General features: G+C 43.8%; 1 protein-coding gene across 3 annotated transcripts; it reads left to right on the top strand.

The window, feature by feature from the left end:
* The first annotated feature begins 2,050 nt into the window (after window positions 1–2,050).
* On the top strand, window positions 2,051–11,801 carry pax8 (paired box 8). 3 transcript variants are annotated; one of them, XM_071522340.1, is made up of 12 exons: window positions 2,051–2,072; window positions 5,020–5,185; window positions 5,508–5,705; window positions 6,405–6,481; window positions 6,710–6,835; window positions 7,214–7,389; window positions 7,440–7,442; window positions 8,281–8,401; window positions 8,678–8,908; window positions 9,270–9,371; window positions 10,803–10,889; window positions 11,731–11,801. In XM_071522340.1, the coding sequence occupies exons 1-12, from the start codon at window positions 2,051–2,053 to the stop codon at window positions 11,799–11,801; spliced, it is 1,380 nt and encodes a 459-aa protein (XP_071378441.1). The 3 variants fall into 3 exon arrangements, with proteins under 3 accessions (XP_071378441.1, XP_071378440.1, XP_071378439.1); XM_071522339.1 differs by lacking the exon at window positions 7,440–7,442 and having other exon boundaries at window positions 8,281–8,415; window positions 8,680–8,908; XM_071522338.1 differs by lacking the exons at window positions 2,051–2,072; window positions 7,440–7,442 and adding an exon at window positions 4,213–4,282 and having other exon boundaries at window positions 8,281–8,415; window positions 8,680–8,908.
* Window positions 11,802–19,161: the final 7,360 nt, after the last annotated feature.

The raw sequence follows: 19,161 nt of genomic DNA, 5'->3' as shown, positions 1-19,161 counted from the left end.
CTGACCGTCATGATATAAAAAAGAGTTCAAATCATATCTGAGGTTACAACTTTAAATAACTTCCCACCTTTTCAAATGTACTCGTGAGTGCCAGTTAAGTGAATTCATGTTAATTTACAAAAGTAAATTTAAAGTTAATAAAGTTGGCAGTGCACAGGGTGCTTTATTATTTATTTTTCCTCACTCTCTGAATTATTTGGCAACACAGAATCTGAACAGTTTAATTCTCATTAGCTGTATCTGAACCAGACTTAAGTCTGTGAAAGGTGAGCTGGGGTCAACCCACCAAAACTGCACCTTATCTTGTTAAAGCATCTTGTCTGCAGTCATCTAATGCTGCGACAGGACAGGATTAAACACTTTTTAAAGTAAAGTCCACTAATTATTTGGTTACGTCTAAAGTGCCATCTAGCAGTGAATTTAGTCACATCGACAAGTTCAACAGCGAAACCTGACATGTTTTAGAAAAGACAGTTTGCAGTTTAACAAAACAGTTCCAGAAAGAAAAGTAGCTAAAGTAGCGATAATAACCTTAACGTGCGTGTTTTCCACCTTGGGGCCTGTCAGTCAGACTTCAGTAATTACTCTGATGCTGGCACTATATAGAAAAGTAGCCTATATGTTTTTCTATATTATTTCTCTTTATTTCTCTTATTTTCTTTATTCTGGACTGAAAAGCTCTTGTTGGTAGTGTGGGCCTCATGAAGCTGACAGCAGAGAAACATTTCATCCCAGAGAGTAAAGAGGTGTGCAGGGCAGAGCAGCTGGAGCCTGTCAACAAGGCACATACATATGGGCAATACCAACTGGCAATTACCACATTTACTGTCACTTGGCGTGTTTTATTTAAGAGTTAACATCCTAATTATTTGTCATATGTCTAAAGTCCATCACAGTTTTTCTAATGTGTAATCTATTCAACAAATTAAATATATTGCTGGCAGTGACTTGATATCTTTATTCTGACAATGAAGGTTTCTTTAAAAATAGATCCTCTATTCCTCTCCGTAGTGCCTTGAACTGACGTTGGTTGTTCTCATGAAGGATATTTGATATCTAGCCTACATTTAGCTTGTACAATTAAAGGTCCATCTTATCTTAACTGCACTACAGGTGAATCAATCAGTAATAATTAACAGTGAACAGTAAGCTCCAACTTCAGGCACTCTTCATCATTTACACCAAAACTACTTCACATCATAGGACAACATTCTCCTCCATTTCGCTGTTCAATAGCCAAAATAAATTAGACCGGTTGAAAACTGGAAGATGATTAATGAGACCAGTCAGTCCTAATTAGCTACCTCTGGACGGGTTTAAAATTTGCGTGGATGGAGGGGAGTTTCATTGGAGAGCAAGATCATTCACACTCTGCCCTACAGGCAAAAAGTAGGCCTGGACATGTCCAATAGGCTGAATAACGTTAATTATTAAATTGTAGTACGCTATTTTTACTCCAGCAAATCACATAGGGGCAGTATTTGCATGTAGTTGCCCATGCAGTTTCACAGAGATGCATGCAGGACCCAGTTTTACTGTTAATGTCCCAGAACATCTTCATCAGTCTGTCCCGCCGCGGCCTCCCGGTGACTGCTGCCTGTCATATGGCAGCGGCTATAAGGGCAAAACGACACTCGGAGACAAATCAATGCCATCACGAGGTTATCATCCTCATCATATATCTCAGATTCATCACTGCATCTCTCAGTGGAGCGGCATGGAGACGCGGAGGATGCAGACTCTCTCTCTCTCTCTCTCTCTCTCTCTCTCTCTCTCTCTCTCTCTCTCTCTCTCTCTCTCTCTCTCTCTTTCTCTCTCTCTCTCCATGCCGCACAGCTCAGACGCTCCACATGCAGTATGACAGCCCACCGCTCTCATATCAACATTGTAATCATAATGTTAAACTCTTGCAGCGTTTAACCGGCGGTGCACTCAGGAACACACTCATGCCAGACGAGGCAGGACGTGGAGTAAAAACACTTTAACTGGGGACAGCGTGGAGGACCCGCGTACATTTGGCCGGCAGACCCAGGACCAAAACCTCAGGGAAATGTCCAACAGTACGGGAAGAGGTAAATAAACGGGACTGTTGCTTGTCCTTTATAGACTGGAGAGAGAGAGAAACGTGTGTTGACTAAACAATTCATCTGTCACTGACCTTAAAATATTCAGCATTTGCCTTTGCTCAACAACAGGATGAGAAAATAAGTTAGTAGACTATATTATAGACTAGGCCTACAGGTGTTTTTTGAGATCTCTGCACGTTTCTCGCCCCTACTCAAACTTAGACGAGCCAGGCTTGTGATCTGCCTTCATACTAAACGCTAAAACACAACTGTGAAACAAATAAGTGCAATGCATGTGAGGCGCGTCTCGTCTGCTCGTTGTAATTTCTGAAGGAGGAGTTGTTTTTTCCCCTCTTGTGCAGGATATCGGGGAAGTTAATTGGACGGCACTTCAGGCTGTCAGATATAAATTTGGAGCGATCCTTGGTCACTGCCGCTTCAATCGGGTCAATGATGGAGCGGCAGGGGGCTGAGTGGTTTGGCTTGTTTATGTTTCAGATGGTCATGAATTATGACTTCCTCACTTCGCCTCTGCTCCGTCATTTGTTTTTGTTTTTTTTGTTTTTTGTTTTTTTGTATGTTGGCTGCTCACTGGACGCCTTAGTTAAAACTGGCTTTTAGATAGATAGCCTCTCACTTTACAAGAAACTAGCCTACGTGGTGGCCTTTGGCCTAGGCTGCATATTATTCGAGTTCAAATTCACTTCTAGACACATTTAGAATAGTTAAATAATGGTTACTTAAGTAATAGTTTCTTAAATAATGCCAAAAGATGCGAATTATTGACAGACTGATAGCCTAATTTCATATGGATTACCTATAATTTTCTCAATGCCTATTCTATAGACAAAAAACAAAGGAGATTGATCTTCTTTTTGAACTTGACTCTGTTGAGACACGATGTTCTTTAATGTAGTAAGTGCTTTGGTCTGTTGAATTGGTCATGCTGCCAAAGTAAAATGGACTATTTTACTATGAAATCTTTTTTTAATATAGAAAATAGAATCTCACAGATGAATAGAAATTTTGGGCCTTCTCTGATATAAATAGCCTATATCTATCTATCTATATATCTATCTATATATCTATGCTGTGTGTGTGTGTGTGTGTGTGTGTGTGTGTGTGTGTGTGTGTGTTTGTCGCGTAGTGCATTAAAGCGTTGCTTTTCTGTGTGCGCGCGCGTGTGTGTGCGTGTGCGTGTTCATCCCCCTGGGGTTGCTCCGCTTTAATATCCTGCAGGTTGATGAAGCTTGGCGGGGAGATTTTTTTACACACTCCGCTGGCAGCGTTAATAGCGGCTCCCCTCCCCGGCCCCGTCCGGCCGCCGTTTGATGTGGAAATGAAAGCTGGGAAAAGGGCTGAGAAAAGAGACTCAATGGGTTAAATTAAAAGCAGTAGTATTCTTGCAGAGTCACTGGTGCAGCCCGGAGAAAAGACAGCGGAGCCTCCTGACAAAATGCAGTGACCCCCCTCCCAGTTGGAGGCTATGTCCAAAATGTTTACCGGGAAAAGTCGGTTTTTGATTGTGTTAGTAATTAAAGGCCTATTGCAGGAACCGACTGTGAGAGATCTGACAGGACTTGATGTAGGTTAATGTCTAAATACTTCCCCGCTTCCAATGTGCAAAAAACTAGAAGTAGGCCTACTACAGTGTATAGGCCTATAATTAAAAAAAAAAAACAGCCTCTGTTGAGAGAGCGAAACAGACCCATTTGCCAAATGACATGTTCACTATAGGCCTACTTTCTGAAAAGAAGATCATGTTAGTCACACCTTCAGTTTCACTGCAGCCCACTGTGTCACATTTATAACTGTGCAAACTTTCTTTTAGAGCGAGAATAAGTCTGTGGGGATACCACAATAATTAGCCTCTGTCCTTTATAAGCCAACAAAAACATAATTTATCAAATCACTAATTTTTTGGTGTTTAAGTAAAGCCATATAGTCGCATGTTAAACCGATAGCAGGCCCTTTCTACCGACCACTCAAATGCCGAATATTTGTGAAATCCGAATCATTTCTATAATATTCGAATGCATTGAAAAGTTCAGGCCCAAATAAAAAAAAAGTATGAAAGTTTTAACTCTATGCGAGGAATGACTGCCTTCTGTGTCCCATAGGAAACCAGGAAGGAGTGATGTACTAAATGTGGAAGACTTGCGCTGAGCTGTCTAGACCAGACGCTGTCAAAACTCTAGCTAGATCCAACTTAATTGGTCAGTTCCCCTTTATCTCTCTTTAAAAATATATATACAGTATCTACACTGAAATATGCATGTGACAGTCAGTCGTTTCTGTTTCCTATACAACCTGCCAGCCTGGTCATTGCAGTCAAGGCCTATTTCTCAACGTGTTGCAATTATCCTTCTGCTGTGTCTTGAGGTTTTTCTTAAATATTATAGAGGTCAGGAAAAATACACAACATAACCTTCAGGCAATTACAGTATTAGAGATAAATGTTGCAGATATTCAGGCAGCCTACATACCTTTAGGGAAAATAAAACAGATAGCCTCAATACACTCACATTGATCCAGTAATGTTTTTTCTTTTTGTTTGCAAGGAGGAAAAATGTTTAGGCTACTATATGTAACACTCTGTATCATTTTCCAAAGTTATTTGCTAGTTCCCCTTTTATTATCAATTATAGTGTTAAATTATTTTGTCATATGTCAGTTAGCAACTAAGATATATGTTTTACATGGACAAAAATGATGTGTTTGTGAGTGTGTGTCCACACACCTACGAATGCGTTGTGTGTGTGTATCTGTGTATAATCTGTGTGTGCATGCTTACCCACTGCCAATGTGTGCATGTGTGTATGTGTGTGTATGTGTGTGTAGCCTGTGTGTGTGTGTGTGTGTGTACTGTATATTGGTGGTGCGGTGAGGCTGGTATGGCATGGGGCTCCGGTTCCATGACATTTATGTGTGTTCATCCCCCCTCCTCCCCCAGGTCATGGGGGTCTTAACCAACTAGGTGGAATGTTTGTTAATGGCCGTCCACTCCCGGAGGTGATCCGGCAGCGCATCGTGGACATGGCCCACCAGGGGGTCCGGCCCTGTGACATCTCCCGGCAGCTCCGCGTCAGCCACGGCTGTGTCAGCAAGATCCTGGGACGGTAAGCGCACCCACAAGCTCCTTTCACAACTTCCTCTTACTATTAATGAACTTCCAGTACTTTATTTGAACTCTGAAGGCCTGTTTACTTATCAGGAACTCTTTGATGACGCAGTGTAGGCCTTTGTCTGATGGCCAGAGTAGAAACCCTCATTGGATATTAGGATACTTGATCTTAGTCTGAGACACCAAACCCACTTGGCTAGTTCCCTCAAATCAACAACACACAATCATACTTTCTCTTATCACAATAAAAAAAATCAGGCGACTCCTCCCTCGTTCGGCGATCACGTCACACCTTCCCTCCTCTCTTCTGTCCCCAGCTACTACGAGACGGGCAGCATCAAGCCTGGTGTGATCGGGGGCTCCAAGCCCAAGGTGGCCACCCCGAAGGTGGTGGAGAAGATAGCAGAGTACAAGAGGCAGAACCCCACCATGTTCGCCTGGGAAATCAGGGACCGGCTGCTGGCAGAGGGAGTCTGTGACAGCGACACCGTCCCCAGTGTCAGCTCCATCAACAGGTAACAAAAAGTGGCTGTCGCTTTGGAGTTTGTGTGGGGTTTTTTTAATACAGAATAAAGGGATGTAGTTGGTGATAGGTTGAATTTCAGCATCATTAATAACAAGCATATTATATTTATATAACTAAATCTCCAAGATGGTGAAGAATCATGAGTATAAGTATACATATGCCACTGTGGTTCAGCAGTCTCAAATATTGAGTTTAATTTTCACAATGAACAAACCATTCTTTATGTAAGTTATATAAGACTTTTTGCTTATCAGTTATCCAATTTACCAACACATAGATCTGATGTAATGATTCCTTGTGCTGTTTAGGGTGAGCGCCTATGTAGATAACTGGCTTTTTGGATGTTAGAGGAAAGGGGGAAGAATGAAGGAGGGTATGTCAGCGTGGTTATCAAAGCTGCACATTCCCATCAAAAGTGTTTAATTGAATTTGGCCCACAACACCCCCAGAGGGCTCAACACTAACTTCTAGTATCCCAGAACCCCCCTCTCCACACCTTCTCTCAACACTGATAGGCTCTGCTCATCTATGCTGATATTGCAGCAACACTTGGGCTTTCACTCATCCCACAGCAGCTCACCTAATGATATCTGGCTTTGTTATCATTGTCAGCAGCAATAATTACATTTAAAATAATCAAACTAGGTGCTTAATTATTATTCACACAGCCTTGTTCTCCTGGTTTCAGAATAATTCGAACCAAGGTCCAGCAGCCATTCAATCTGCCTCTGGATGGAAAAGGCCTGAGTCCAGGACACACTCTCAGTAAGTCTCTACCATTCATACACACACACACACACACACACACACACCCACCCCCCATATCACCCAGCATTATCATCTGATGATGAAGGATTAAGGTTACAGACTACGCTCAATGTCTCATAAGATTAAGCATGTGGCTTTATGGTAACATGGTAACAATAATACTGGGATGTAATGGTAACATTTCCACTCTCCACTTCTCTCTCTCTCTCTCTCTCTCTCTCTCAGTCCCCAGTTCGGCAGTCACCCCTCCTGAGTCGCCCCAGTCGGACTCTCTGGGCTCCACCTACTCCATCAGTGGCTTGCTGGGGATCCCCCAGCCCAGCGCCGAGGGCAAGAGGAGCCACGATGACAGTAAGAATTAGATCAACTGAATGAGCCACGGCAGATACACACAACTTTGTTTTTTTATTGTGGCACAGGGAGCCAAGCCCCTCTGATATATATCTATGTTAAAGAGGAACAGTGGATATTACACTGTTCCCCTTGATCAACAGAGGCAACCGCTTAATTAAAATGATAATAATACATTTTATTTGTATAGTGCTTTTCAAGATACTCAAAGACACTTTACATGAAATATGAGTATAAATAAAACCAGTGTACAGATACATAGTGAATAAAAAACTATTCTAAAACCAACTACGTAAAACCAACTGTATGTAAACAAACAAAAACAAGCGATAAGTAAAAAAACATTAAAAGGCCTCCCTCCTCCTCTCCGTCTCTTAGGTGACCAGGAGAGTTGTCGGCACAGCGTGGACTCCCAGGGCAGCGGGGGCGTCCCGAGGAAGCAGATGAGAGTGGATCACTTCCCCGCAGGCGCCCAGCACTTGGACTGTGGTTTTGACCGTCACCACTACCCCCCCGACTCCTTCAGCTCAGCCTCCAGCAGCAAGACTGAGCAGGTAGGAGCTCACGCAGCCCAGTGACAAGGGAAAAACATAATCCCTGCAAGGTGGTACAGGCTCCCTACATTGGTTTGTGTGAGGAAAAAGAAGTATCTATCGTTTAATGCACAGTTTTTCCACTCAAGAAGTCTCCATACGGCATAAATACTTAAAAACTGCTCTAATGAGGACATAATTATCTCCGGATCTTCATTACTTGGTCTTGTTTTCTTGTTCTCTTGTAATTTCAGAAACACATAATAAGAAAACTAACATTCTCCCTTTGTTTGTTGAACTGTGTTACGCACACACACACACACACACACACACACACATTCAAATCTTTTATTTAGTTCCACGTGGAAACAGTAGCTTTCCAGAGATGTAATAATTATAATAAGGACACGGAACAACGCCTGGACCTCAGCGTGGAAAACCTAGCAACATCACACAACAAGAAAACAAACGGTGTTAAGGGTACAAAAAACAGCGACTTCTCCATAAACGCTGACTGCCAGTAATTGCTGACAGAGAACAAAACCTCGCCAACTGCTTTGCCCTGCTGGACCCCCTGTACCGAATATGAACACTAATAGCTGACAACTGTACCCAAGCTGTGAGACCGAGGCCGCAAGAGGCTGGTACTCTAAACTGTAGTCAAAAGTACAACCAACCTCCAAAACACACATTTCTTTCTTCTCTTCATTAACAACATGAACATCCGGTGTATTAGTTATGTGGGGAAATATGTCAGAATCACCACTGCATAGATCAAACATAGATTTTATCACAGAAGATGGTAAATAGATTGAGACACACACACACACACACACATTTGCTCCTTCTCTCACACACGCCCTCTTTACAGACAAATCCGCAAATAGCTAATCCCTGTGCATCGTCCCACAGACTTTGTACCCGCTGTCGCTCATCAATGGCAGCCTAGAGGAGGCCAAGACCAGCCTCTCAACATCCAGCTCAGCCATTGGACGGAATCTGACGGCGCACCAGGGCTACACCATGGTGGCTGGTAAGTCTCTTAATGTTAAATTGGTGCCCTCTGACCCCCCACCAGAGCCCAAAGTTGAAGTGGACAGCAGCTCAGCAACATGCTGACTCTTTTCCATCAGCATCTTCTGGACTGTTGCATAACTGTGAACCGCGTCCTGAAGCCGGTCTACTGCCCATTCACTCTTCATTTTGTTGACATTCAATCAGCTTTGAGTCTTTTTTTTGTCATGTGTTTCATCAGTTAAATCCCATTTCTTTTCATTTCCTCACCTGCCCGCTCCTTCCTATTGGCTAGAGCCCCTACCGCTCTGTCTAAAACAGGAAATGTCCCCAGAAGTGACCAGCACAAGCCCCTCCCCAAACATGGCCGCGTCCAACTTTGCCTTTGTGGAGCTGCAGGCGCTGCAGAGACCCGTTTCTGTCAGTAGTAGCTGCAACAGCTCCAACCATTTCCCCAATGCCTTCAACTCATTCTCCCATCATGCACCAGTGTATGGCCAGTTCAGCAGTCAGTCTCTCATCTCAGGTAATGGAGGCATCCATCTCACTCATTCACTAACATGCCCACATGTGGGATTCAAGGGTTTCTGACATATATTGCAAATCACTCCACCATTCACATTTATAGCACATTCAAACTACTGTATTTGCTTCAGATGCACAGAATCACTCAGATTTGTGTTTGATTTAAGGAGAATTGAGTTTCAGAGTTTCATCTTAGTTCCATCTTTCAGCATGAGTCATTCTCTTGCCTCTTGCCAATGTCTTTTCCCTCCTGCACAATTAAACCTGAAATCAGAAAATTTTATAGCTCTGACAATGTAGAATAGAAAGTTAACCTTCCATTCTGCTGGCATTGAAAATGTGTATGTGTGTGTGTGTTTTAGGGCGTGACATGGTGAGCTCCACTCTGCCAGGCTACCCGCCTCACATCCCCTCCACTGGCCAGACCAACTACTCCTCCTCTGCCATCACTGGCATGGTAGCAGGTAAAAAGACACTTTTCAGTTTATTTTCACCCAAATATGACCCCACAGTACATCGTGTTGAATGGAGAATGATGGATAAAATCAGGCAACAACAGAGCCCAAAAAGGAATGAGTAAGACCAGAAGAGGGAGAGATGAAGGGAGTGACAGAGGGAGAGAGAGGGAGAGAGAGAGAGAGAGAGAGAGAGGGAGAGAGCGAGAGAGGGAGAGAGGGAGAGAGAGAAAGAGAGAGAGAAGGAGAGAGGGAGAGAGGGCTGGGATGGAGGTTTGTAGATTAACAGGGAGACAGGCTGAGTTAATGAGTAGCCTTGCTAGGGTGGTGAACTGTGTGTGTGTGTGTGTGTGTGTGTGTGTGTGCGCGCATGTGTGCATGTGCACATGGGCCCAGGGGGTACAGGGAACAGGCTGGGGGTTCCGCCCTGCTGCCCACACCCCCACGCAGACACCTCTGACCACACATTGCCATGGGAACCGGGAGGCCCACGGGAGAGATGAGGGGGGGCACGAGGGGTAGAGGGATGGGGGGGGGGGGGGGGGGGGGGGGGTTAAGGCCTGGGTATGAAGGGAGGAGAGGAGGTCTTTGTGGTGAGTGTGTGTATGTGTGTGTATGTGCATGCACACTGTGCACACCTGTGTGGGTCTCAGTGTGTGCCTCCTGCTTGGGTGTCTATGTCAGCATGCCTGCATACTGTCGGAGTGTGTGTGTGTGTGTGTGTGTGTGTGTGTGTGTGTGTGTGTGTGTGCGTGTGTGTGTATGTGTGTGTGTGGTGTGATGCGCCTTTTTTATTTGAAGTCTGCCCTTCGAAGCGCGAAATGAGAGGGTCTGATTTATTATTTTTCTGGTGGGCTCGCTGTGAGGAAGCGTTGATACACAATTACTCAGTGAAAGGGGGGTTAGGACAGGGGGAGCCCAGGGATTCATTCCAGCCAACATAATTACCAATTAGATATTGGAATGTTTAAAAAAAAAAAAGGAAAAAGAAGAAAGAAGAGTGCCAGAAAGGCTAAAGCAGGAAGTGCGGGATGGAGGAGAGGAGAGGAGAGGAGAGGAGAGAGAAACTGAAAAATCCAAGGGGCTGAAGAGAGGAGAGGAGAGGGGAGGAGAGGAGAGGAGAGGAGAGGAGAGAGAAACTGAAAGATCCGAGGGGCCGAAGAGAGGATGAAGAGGCCGGCCACAGGCACGCACCGCTGGGCCGGGGGATTTCACCCTCAGCCATCCACCTGCACTGCAGATTAATGGTTTACAGGCTGCACTAACTGTTGGTGAATTATGAGCTAAGACGGAGCAACAAACAACCAAACTCTGAAGACTTCCTGGACAACGGCTATGTCTTTAAAACAAACGCTGTCTTTGTTGTATCGCTGTGTTTCATCTAGATGTGCGACTCGGTGTTGGCTTGATGTGTGATGAAATGTTTTGTTTGTGGTGCAGGTGCAGACTACTCCGGTCAGTCCTACACTCATTCCCCCTACACCTCCTACAGTGAAGCCTGGAGGTTCACCAACTCCAGCATACTGGGTGAGTAAGGCAGGCTGACACAGTGGCAGCAGAGGCGTGTGGTAGGTGTTTGTTCACTGCTTACACCTTATGAAGTCGACACCATGCCTCTCTATTCATTGAGCTTTTATTATTGTAGTGTGACCTGCACAATAAAAGACAAATGGCTTAGACTGACATACCAAAATGAAGATTTTTGGGAGTATCTGCATGAACTTGAGAATTTAGAATAGTCTTTTCTACCGACCTTTCTACAAAAAGTATTGTTGTTGTGACAAGAATTTAAATGAAAGAATAAGAATAGATCAGATGGACAAGGGCACAAGTTAGTCAGAAGTGTGTCAGCTTCAGGGAGTTGATTTTTTTTTTTTTTTAACTAAAATTAAAAATGTGTAAACTATGAGCTCCAGTTGTTGATCTCCATAATTCAAACAGCCATCAGTATTTAAACAAAAAGGCTAGGCTTTTTGAAAAACTCTTATATTTAGACAAAGTGGTATAACTCTTTGTTCTTATCTACATTAGAATTATGTATATTAGCCTAAAAGGCAGCTAAGCTCCATTTCCCAAATAAAAAGGTGAGTGAACTGAGTTTAGGTTTACCCTCCACTACATCCCTTAATGTGGTCAGAATAGTAAAGTCCTGTATTACTATTATTATTATTTCTTCCACATGTAGAAGTCATGTTAGGGGGTTTAAGAGTATCAGTCCATTCACAGGACAAACAATCTAAGCTGTTCAGATTTCCAGCTCCGCCATCTGCTGTCACATGGTGTAAGATGGATGAAGCGGGTCTCATCCACCATCAACACCTTCGAACCCCCCAGTGACGAAGGCTCTCCTCTGTGTCTCCCCCTGCAGGTTCGCCCTATTACTACGGCTCCGCCTCCCGCACGGCTCCCCCCTCCGCTGCTGCCTACGACCACCTCTAGTCCCGGCTGCGGGGACACGCTGCTCCGACCCGGGCCAAGAGACGAAGCAGGGACTCCAGAACAATGCACCAGTTGTCGCTTCCGACTATGGACCAAGGCGTGACAGTCGAAATTGGATGTAGCCTATACTTGAGACTCTGGCGATGAACCAGCAACACGTTTGCATCTCCTCATGGACCCCCACACCTCCTTAACTAACATGTTATTTATTTGTCATTACCGATGCCATTGCCCAGGGAAACTCTGACTCATGCACGTTTACACATTGCTAACAGTGAACTCATCCCAGGGGCTGTTTCCAGAGACAACGCCTGAGGTCTCACACAGTGCATATTGTCAGTGTAGCTGTTATGCTGTTCTGCCAAAGACTTTTCTTTCTGGCACATCTGCAACCTGACACTACTGGTCCAATGTGAACTGACTGGTGATATGCAACTTCTTTATATTGAACTATGCCTGCTTTTGTTTACAATGCTCTTTTTTATTTTAAATATTATTATTATTAATTCTGTCCCTCCATCACAAAAACCCCTTCTTAATCTATGTCTGCTTGCAAATTAATTTTTGTGTCTTGTTTTCACTGTATAAATTCAGATGACAGTTTAAAAGCTTTTACTGTAGTGAGCATAGAAAATCCACTGACTGACAACTGTAGTTAAGTGTGACACATCAAATCACAATTACAACAAAATGGCCACATACACCCCTCAAAGACAATTAATGTATCTATCTAGCAATATGTATATATTGTAAATGATGAATTACTCATGGGGAAGTGATGCAATTTTATTCTCAGAATGACTGAGGGAGGGGGAAGGTGATTTGGCTCCTGAAAACAACAACAAGGCTTGAAAGACATTTGTTCTGCTTCAAATAAATTTAGAGTTTGTTGTCATGCTGATGTTCTGATGTTTGGTAAGAACTGTGACTATTTTTTCTTATACTGTTATTAATATTATTGCAGATGTAAATAATGAATTTCTAAAGAATTATTTTAATTAAAGCATGACAAATTTATTGTTTTCATTGTTGTCTTTTTTTAAGGATGTCTCCGAATTGAAAGGGTTTCATAAACTGAGCCATAAACTAGCCTAATAATAAACGAATAGTGTAAATTGTAATTAATTCCTATATCAATAGATGTGTAATAGGCAACATATATTTTGACATGTTAATATGAGCAGAAAAGCACGATTGATAATATGAAACATCTCACGCAAGTCAGTTGAAGTGGCTTGCTAATCTGAAATTTTGAGTATCCCTTCTTCTCTCAAATTCTCCCTAATTGTCTGAAATTTATATTCATTTCTGCAGTTTCTGTCTCAACAAATTTCCCACATGCGTGACAGATAGGCCTACATCTTTCAAATGGCCCGGTTGGCCAGACTAAAGTGAATGTAGGCCTATGTTATTATTATTGTTATTATTATCATCATTATTATTATTATTATTATTAGACTATATTCTTGGAGTCAGCTGCGTAAACATGTAATGTTGCATATTTTGTGCAACTCAGCAATTTAAGAGGACGAAAGCAATGATCCTGAAAACACGCGCATCTGTTTAATTTCTTTTTTTATTTTCTGCATCATGTAGTTTTATTTGCAATTATTTCGCCCCTCTTTGCGGCCTCATTATTATACCGCGTTAACGAGGCCACGGTTCGGCGGTGCCACGGCCCACCTGGTCCCACCGAGCAGGGGAGCCGTGATGGATAGGCCGGGCGCTCGTGACCGACTCAGCGCCTCGGAAACCTGCAGCATGAAACCGGCTGTAGCACTGAGGCTTTACACATCAGCTGGGCTACTCACTGCATGATCACTGTAGGCCTACTTATGGCTATGAATTAATATAGCAGTAGGCCTAATGGTCGCAGTAATATAGTGTGTGTATTAGGCTATTATATATTTACATTATTATATAGCATCTACCTTTATTGTTGTATTTATTATATCATATATACACTCACCGGGCACTTTATTAGGAACACGATGTTCCTAATAACGTGCTCTAATACTGGATAGGTATCAGCTAACAAAGTGACATCCGCCTCCAGGTTGGACGTGTTGCATTCTGAGATGCTTTTCTGCTCACCACAGTTGTAAAGAGGTTATCTGAGTTACTGTTGCCTTTCTGTCAGCTAGAACCAGTCTGGCCATTCTCCTCTGACCTCTGTCATCAACAAGGCGTTTCCGTCCGCAGAACCACCGCTCACTGGATGTTTTTTGTTTTTCGCACCATTCTGTGTAAACTCTAGAGACTGTTGTGCTTGAAAATCCCAGGAGATCAGCAGTTTCAGAAATACTCAAACCTGCCCGTATGACACCAACAGCCACGCCACGGTCAAAGTCACTGAGATCACATTTTCTCCCCATTCTGATGTTTGATGTGAACATTACCTGAAGCTGCTGACCTGTATCTGCATGATCTTATGCATTGCACTGCTGCCATATGATTGGCTGACTGGATAATTGCATGAGTAAGCAGGTGTACAGGTGTTCCTAATAAAGTGCTCGGTGAGTGTAGTTTTATATGACTAAATAAATATAGCTTCACATTGTAGGCTTAGATATAGCTATATAGTTATATAGGCAAATAGCCTATAGCCTATTGAATATTCAAGAAAGGTACCAAGGCAACTTTTGTTTGTGATGATAAAAAAAAAGCTTTTTTTCACTGGCCAGTCCATTTCGAAATTGTTAAAAATCCAACATGTTTCTTTTTTGTATAAGATTTTTTATTTTATGTATGTTTATGTACTTTTTTTTTTTTTTTTTGTTACATTTTTTGAAATGTACCCACATTTACCAATGTAGACATGAAAAGAGAAAAACTTTTGAGTCCAACATCACTGTGTGTGCACTTGAATTTTTGGTGAGTTTCATTCTCCATGTGGAGATTGGTTTTCGTCTCATTAGACCACTGTAACCGCCGTAGTAATTTTCAGTTAGCAAAGTTCTGTGTGGTTCATGGCCTAATTCATTACTAAAGAAAACTTCAAACCTAATCACATAATTCCTGAATCAAATGACACGAAGGCTATTGTCTGACTTCTGAGAAAATCACTTAAAGTCCTCTATATCAGTGATAGGATGCAATCAGAGCTGATGAAGATTAGTCGTGACATCTCTCTGTTTACAGTAGCACTCTCTTTCTTTCTCTCCGTCCCTCCAAGCCTTCACCCCCTCACATTTCACTGTCTCACCTCTTCCCACCCCTCTTTTTCACAAACACCTTTGTATCCAGTGCCCTCTCTCGCAGCCACACTACTGTATGCATTGTGTAGTTTAGCCCCGTAAACTTTAAACAATAGCTGCACTTTGCTCCATTGTAGTTCAAGTGGATTGGCCCGCTCCAGACAGCCCATCAACTGACTGGACACTCATTTTTTTCCACTTCCCTGCTCAGGCATGCAGAAACACACATCCATATACATTCATATAAACGCATCCACAGAGGAGCTTTTAAGTTGACACGCCCTGTGTTGTGCTTTTTTAACAGAGGCAAGATGTGGCAGTCCTTTCTACGCATCAAATTCACATTCCTCAGCCAGCTGATGGCCAGCCAGAGGCAGAGTAATGGCAGCAACTAACAGTCCCACTGCCAAAAGAATAAAAAACAACAACATTATACTGCTACAAACAGCCACAACAGGAATAATTCCTTCTCTCTCTCTCTCTCTCTCTCTCTCTCTCTCTCTCTCTCTCTCTCCCTCTCTCCCTCTCCCTCTCCCTCTCCCTCTCCCTCTCTCTCTCGCCTCGCTCTGGGCAACTGTGGGCCTATTAGCGAGGAGGTTTTGGGCCACAGCGCTCCTAGTAATGAGCCCGACAGCACAATACAGGCACCCGGCTGGAACAGCTGAGGGGAGACAAAGCCAGCAGGATGGGGAGAGGCGCAAAGAGGACTTGGAGTTACTACATTTAACACATACACATACTAACACTGCGCCTGTGAGTGTGTGTGTGTGTGTGTGTGTGTGTGTGTGCGCACGCGCATGGACATATATACAGGTGTGTCTGGTATGTTTTCGACCTGTGTGTAACATGTGTAAGTAAAAGATGTGTGTGTATTGTTGTGTGTTTGTTAGTGTGTGTGTGTGTGGATGAGAAAAGAGTGAAAGAGAAAGGAAGTCGGTCTGTCTGTCTGTCTGTCTGTCTGTCTGTCTGTGTGTGTGTGTGTGTGTATGTGTGTGTGTGTGTGTGTGTGTGTGTGTGTGTGTGTGTGTGTGCCTTTGGACGAGGGGCATGTGTCCCATTACCATTATGGGGACAAACTCAAAGACAGAATGGGGGCCCCTGGAGAAATTGCTGCCAAAAAGGCAGCAGAGGAGTGTGTGGCAATCAGTGGAATGACGGGTCGGGGTTGTCCTACGCCAGTCATCTGGAAAGTTCTCCACTTATCTCTGGGCCCGAGACATCGGCCAACCAATTCAGCCCGGCAAATAAGTATTGTGCGGGCTGACAGAATTTGTCTGTCCAAATGAGCCTCAGAATGCTGTTGTTTTAAATTGTGAATGGCAGCGCTGCGAGGTTGCACCGAGGCTCCCATGTCTGCCCTGGCACTTAAGCAAGTTCAGGCTTTTGTGGCCCGGGAGAAAAGCACTCAACCCAGATTGTGTGAGTGAACACAGCACCTTGTTCATTAATTGTTTTGGAAGAAGCATGGGTGATTATTTTGAACCCTGTTTGGTCTTTTTACATAAAGCCGTCCCCTTTCTTTCGGATCCCCCACTAAATGTGAACAAGCATTTCGGAGCGAGATCCTTTTTCTGCCACAACATTTTCACAGCGATCCTGTACAATGGAGTCCATGTCGTTACGAGTTTCTCGTTCTCCTTTGGCCTCATGAGCTTTGAGTCTGATTAAATGTTCTTATGTGAGACGCTACAGTCGCAAACGCCTGGGAACACTTGAGTGGACTCCAAAATGACAACACCTTCCTCAAATTTCAAGAAGCAATCTAATCTCCCCACCTTTAACCATAATGGACCTGAAACAAATGTGCCAGTCAAACAGAGCAAAGTGGTCAAACAGAGAGTGTTTCTGTGTAGAAACAGGGGGGAACACAGGTGCCTGTGTCGGCCGGCCTATTAAACAACACACAGGCCCTGGAGGCAGGAAGCCACTATTGACTGGGAGACATCAAGAAAAACGCACCTTTCAAAGCACACAACTTCCGGACACACACACACACACACACACACCACTATATACACCAACATGGATAAAATCTGCCTGGTATCAGGTACTGCCCTGAGGGAGAGGGTTGACCTCTAGAGGCCGGTGACAGAAGGAGTCAAACACACAGCTGACAAACAGGTCATTCACCATCAAATAAACTGTTTCTATAATACTGTTTTTATCCCTGAGTTACATACTGTAGACTGAAGATTACCGATTAGAGAAAGAATACATACAGTTAGATTAACAACTGGACATTTGGATTCAAACATTGGAGTTAAAACTCTGATTCCAATGGCAGTTCAAAGCGCGGTTTAAGATTAAAAAGATAAGATGAAAGAGATTACTTCACAAACATTCTTGCTCTGCTTGGCCTAAAAGACCATTGCATTGCATTAACCCATGGCGCACTGCCTTTAAGGTCTGGTCCAGTATCATTATGTTTGTCTATAAGTCCTGCATCTTAAAAGCCACAGCGTCCCTGCCTGGGGAGTGTTGTCGGAGCTGGGAGTATGTGGAAGCTAGGGGAGAGGGCAAAGATAGGTCATGCGTTGAAATGCCCTTAAGCAAGGCACTTGCCTTAACTCTTCCGACGAGAGGCTCCTTTGGTACAAAAGCTGACATTTGTAAAGGGTATTAAGGGACGGCTATGAAATCTAAAGAGTTATTCATGTTTGGACTGGGTCTGCTTGGCAAGTAAAATGAACATGTCTGGGTTTGAAGTCTGGCCATGAGAAAAGCAACACTAATGAGTGCAATCTAAAGGGAGGGAAGGATATGCACATCTCAATTTCATTGTTTTTCTTCTTGTTTGTTTCGTACTGAGTTAGATCAGAGCAAGAATATCTCGTCCCTAGATTGAAAAGCAATCCAAATATGTTGACTGTCTTTGGTTCCTTGCTGTTACAGTGTTAGTTTTGCAGTTGAAGGGTAAGAAAGTATGCTGGAGACTCTCTCTCTCTGGCACAAGTGGACACAGAGAAAGAGAGGGAGAGAGTAAGAGAGAGTGGACACAAAGAGGGGAACAGAGTGCGAGTGGAAAAGAAAACTCCTGAAAGGATTGCCGAGAGATTTCAAGGGCTCTGGACAGAGAAAGCCACATCACAACACCAGCAGTCAAGAGCAAAGCCACTGACAGAGGACAGAGAAAGAGAAAAAAAAAAGAGGAGGGGGAGTAAACCAGAGGGAGAGGAGGAAAAAAAAAAGGTTATTGAATGGAGAGAGAGGGAGAAATCAAGTGTTAGTGCAGATAAGAGATAAAAAGTAACAAGTAGAGCGTGCGAGGCGTCAGCAGCAGATGGAGAATGTGTGTCAGGAGGGACATTGAGGGCAGAGGCAGACAGACAGGAAAAAGAAACCGCAGGGGCAAATGTGCACGCGTGTCTACAGTAGAGTTTATGTTTATTAGCAGTTGTTTGCATGTGTTTGTGGCTTATGTGTACAGATCTTTATTAGAACCGCTGTGAGTGTTGAGCAGTGTTCAAAACAACGTAATGCTTGTGTGCGAGTATCACAGTGTGAAGGGAGGAGAAAGGAGAAAAAAGAAGAGAGCTGGGCAGCGGTGACCTTATGTGTCGGGGTCTTGTTTGGAGGCCGGCTGCCAGGGTGAAGGCAAAGCTAAAAAAAAAAAAAAAAAAAAAAAAAAAAAGCACGCTGGACAAGCCCCTAATGATCACAACTCGAGCTCTTGCCTTTTTAATTACCCAACCAGGCCTGACTGAGTTGCACAAAGCTCTCCAGCCCCCAGAATGGAGTGGCGCGGCTGGAACAAAAACAGGCCAATTCCTTGGGAAGGATGCCCTCTGAACCTGGTAGCTAATGCAGCCCCTGCTGCTACAGCCGGTCATTGTGTTGGAGTGGAGGAGAGGGATGGCACTCCAAAACAAGGCCACCACCACTGATGTCATGGTCCACAGGCCATGTGAGAAGAGCTTTGGTCAAGAGCTCTCCTGTGACGCCAGCACCAGACCAGCATCAACGGCCATTTGTGCCTTTAACACGTAGATGAGAAGAAAACAAAGCGGCCCAGTAAGAGACGATGTATTATTAAAACATTTAATCTCCATCTGAAAAACAAGAGGCGCCGATGTCTCTTACTGTACCGTTTAGTCACAGACCCGAGAACATTTAGGTTAGCCGAGATGGCGTCACCCTCCGACATGTCAGGCTGCCCCACCCAA

Source organism: Centroberyx affinis, unplaced genomic scaffold, assembly GCF_046629955.1.
Source record: "Centroberyx affinis isolate AG114_WGS23_722 - 3 ecotype Tasmania unplaced genomic scaffold, CSIRO-AGI_Caff_v1 ptg000977l_1, whole genome shotgun sequence".
NCBI lineage: Eukaryota > Metazoa > Chordata > Actinopteri > Beryciformes > Berycidae > Centroberyx > Centroberyx affinis.
Note: the sequence above shows the minus strand (reverse complement) of the source record. Positions and strands in the feature narration are given on the sequence as shown.

Excerpts from the sequence above, each read along its gene's own strand:
- pax8 (XM_071522338.1), top strand. The coding sequence starts at position 4,213 with ATGTGGAAGACTTGCGCTGAGCTGTCTAGACCAGACGCTGTCAAAACT. Across the intron at positions 4,283-5,019 it reads AGCTAGATCCAACTTAATTG|GTCATGGGGGTCTTAACCAA; the intron begins GTCAGTTCCCCT and ends CTCCTCCCCCAG. Across the intron at positions 8,909-9,269 it reads CAGTCAGTCTCTCATCTCAG|GGCGTGACATGGTGAGCTCC; the intron begins GTAATGGAGGCA and ends TGTGTGTTTTAG.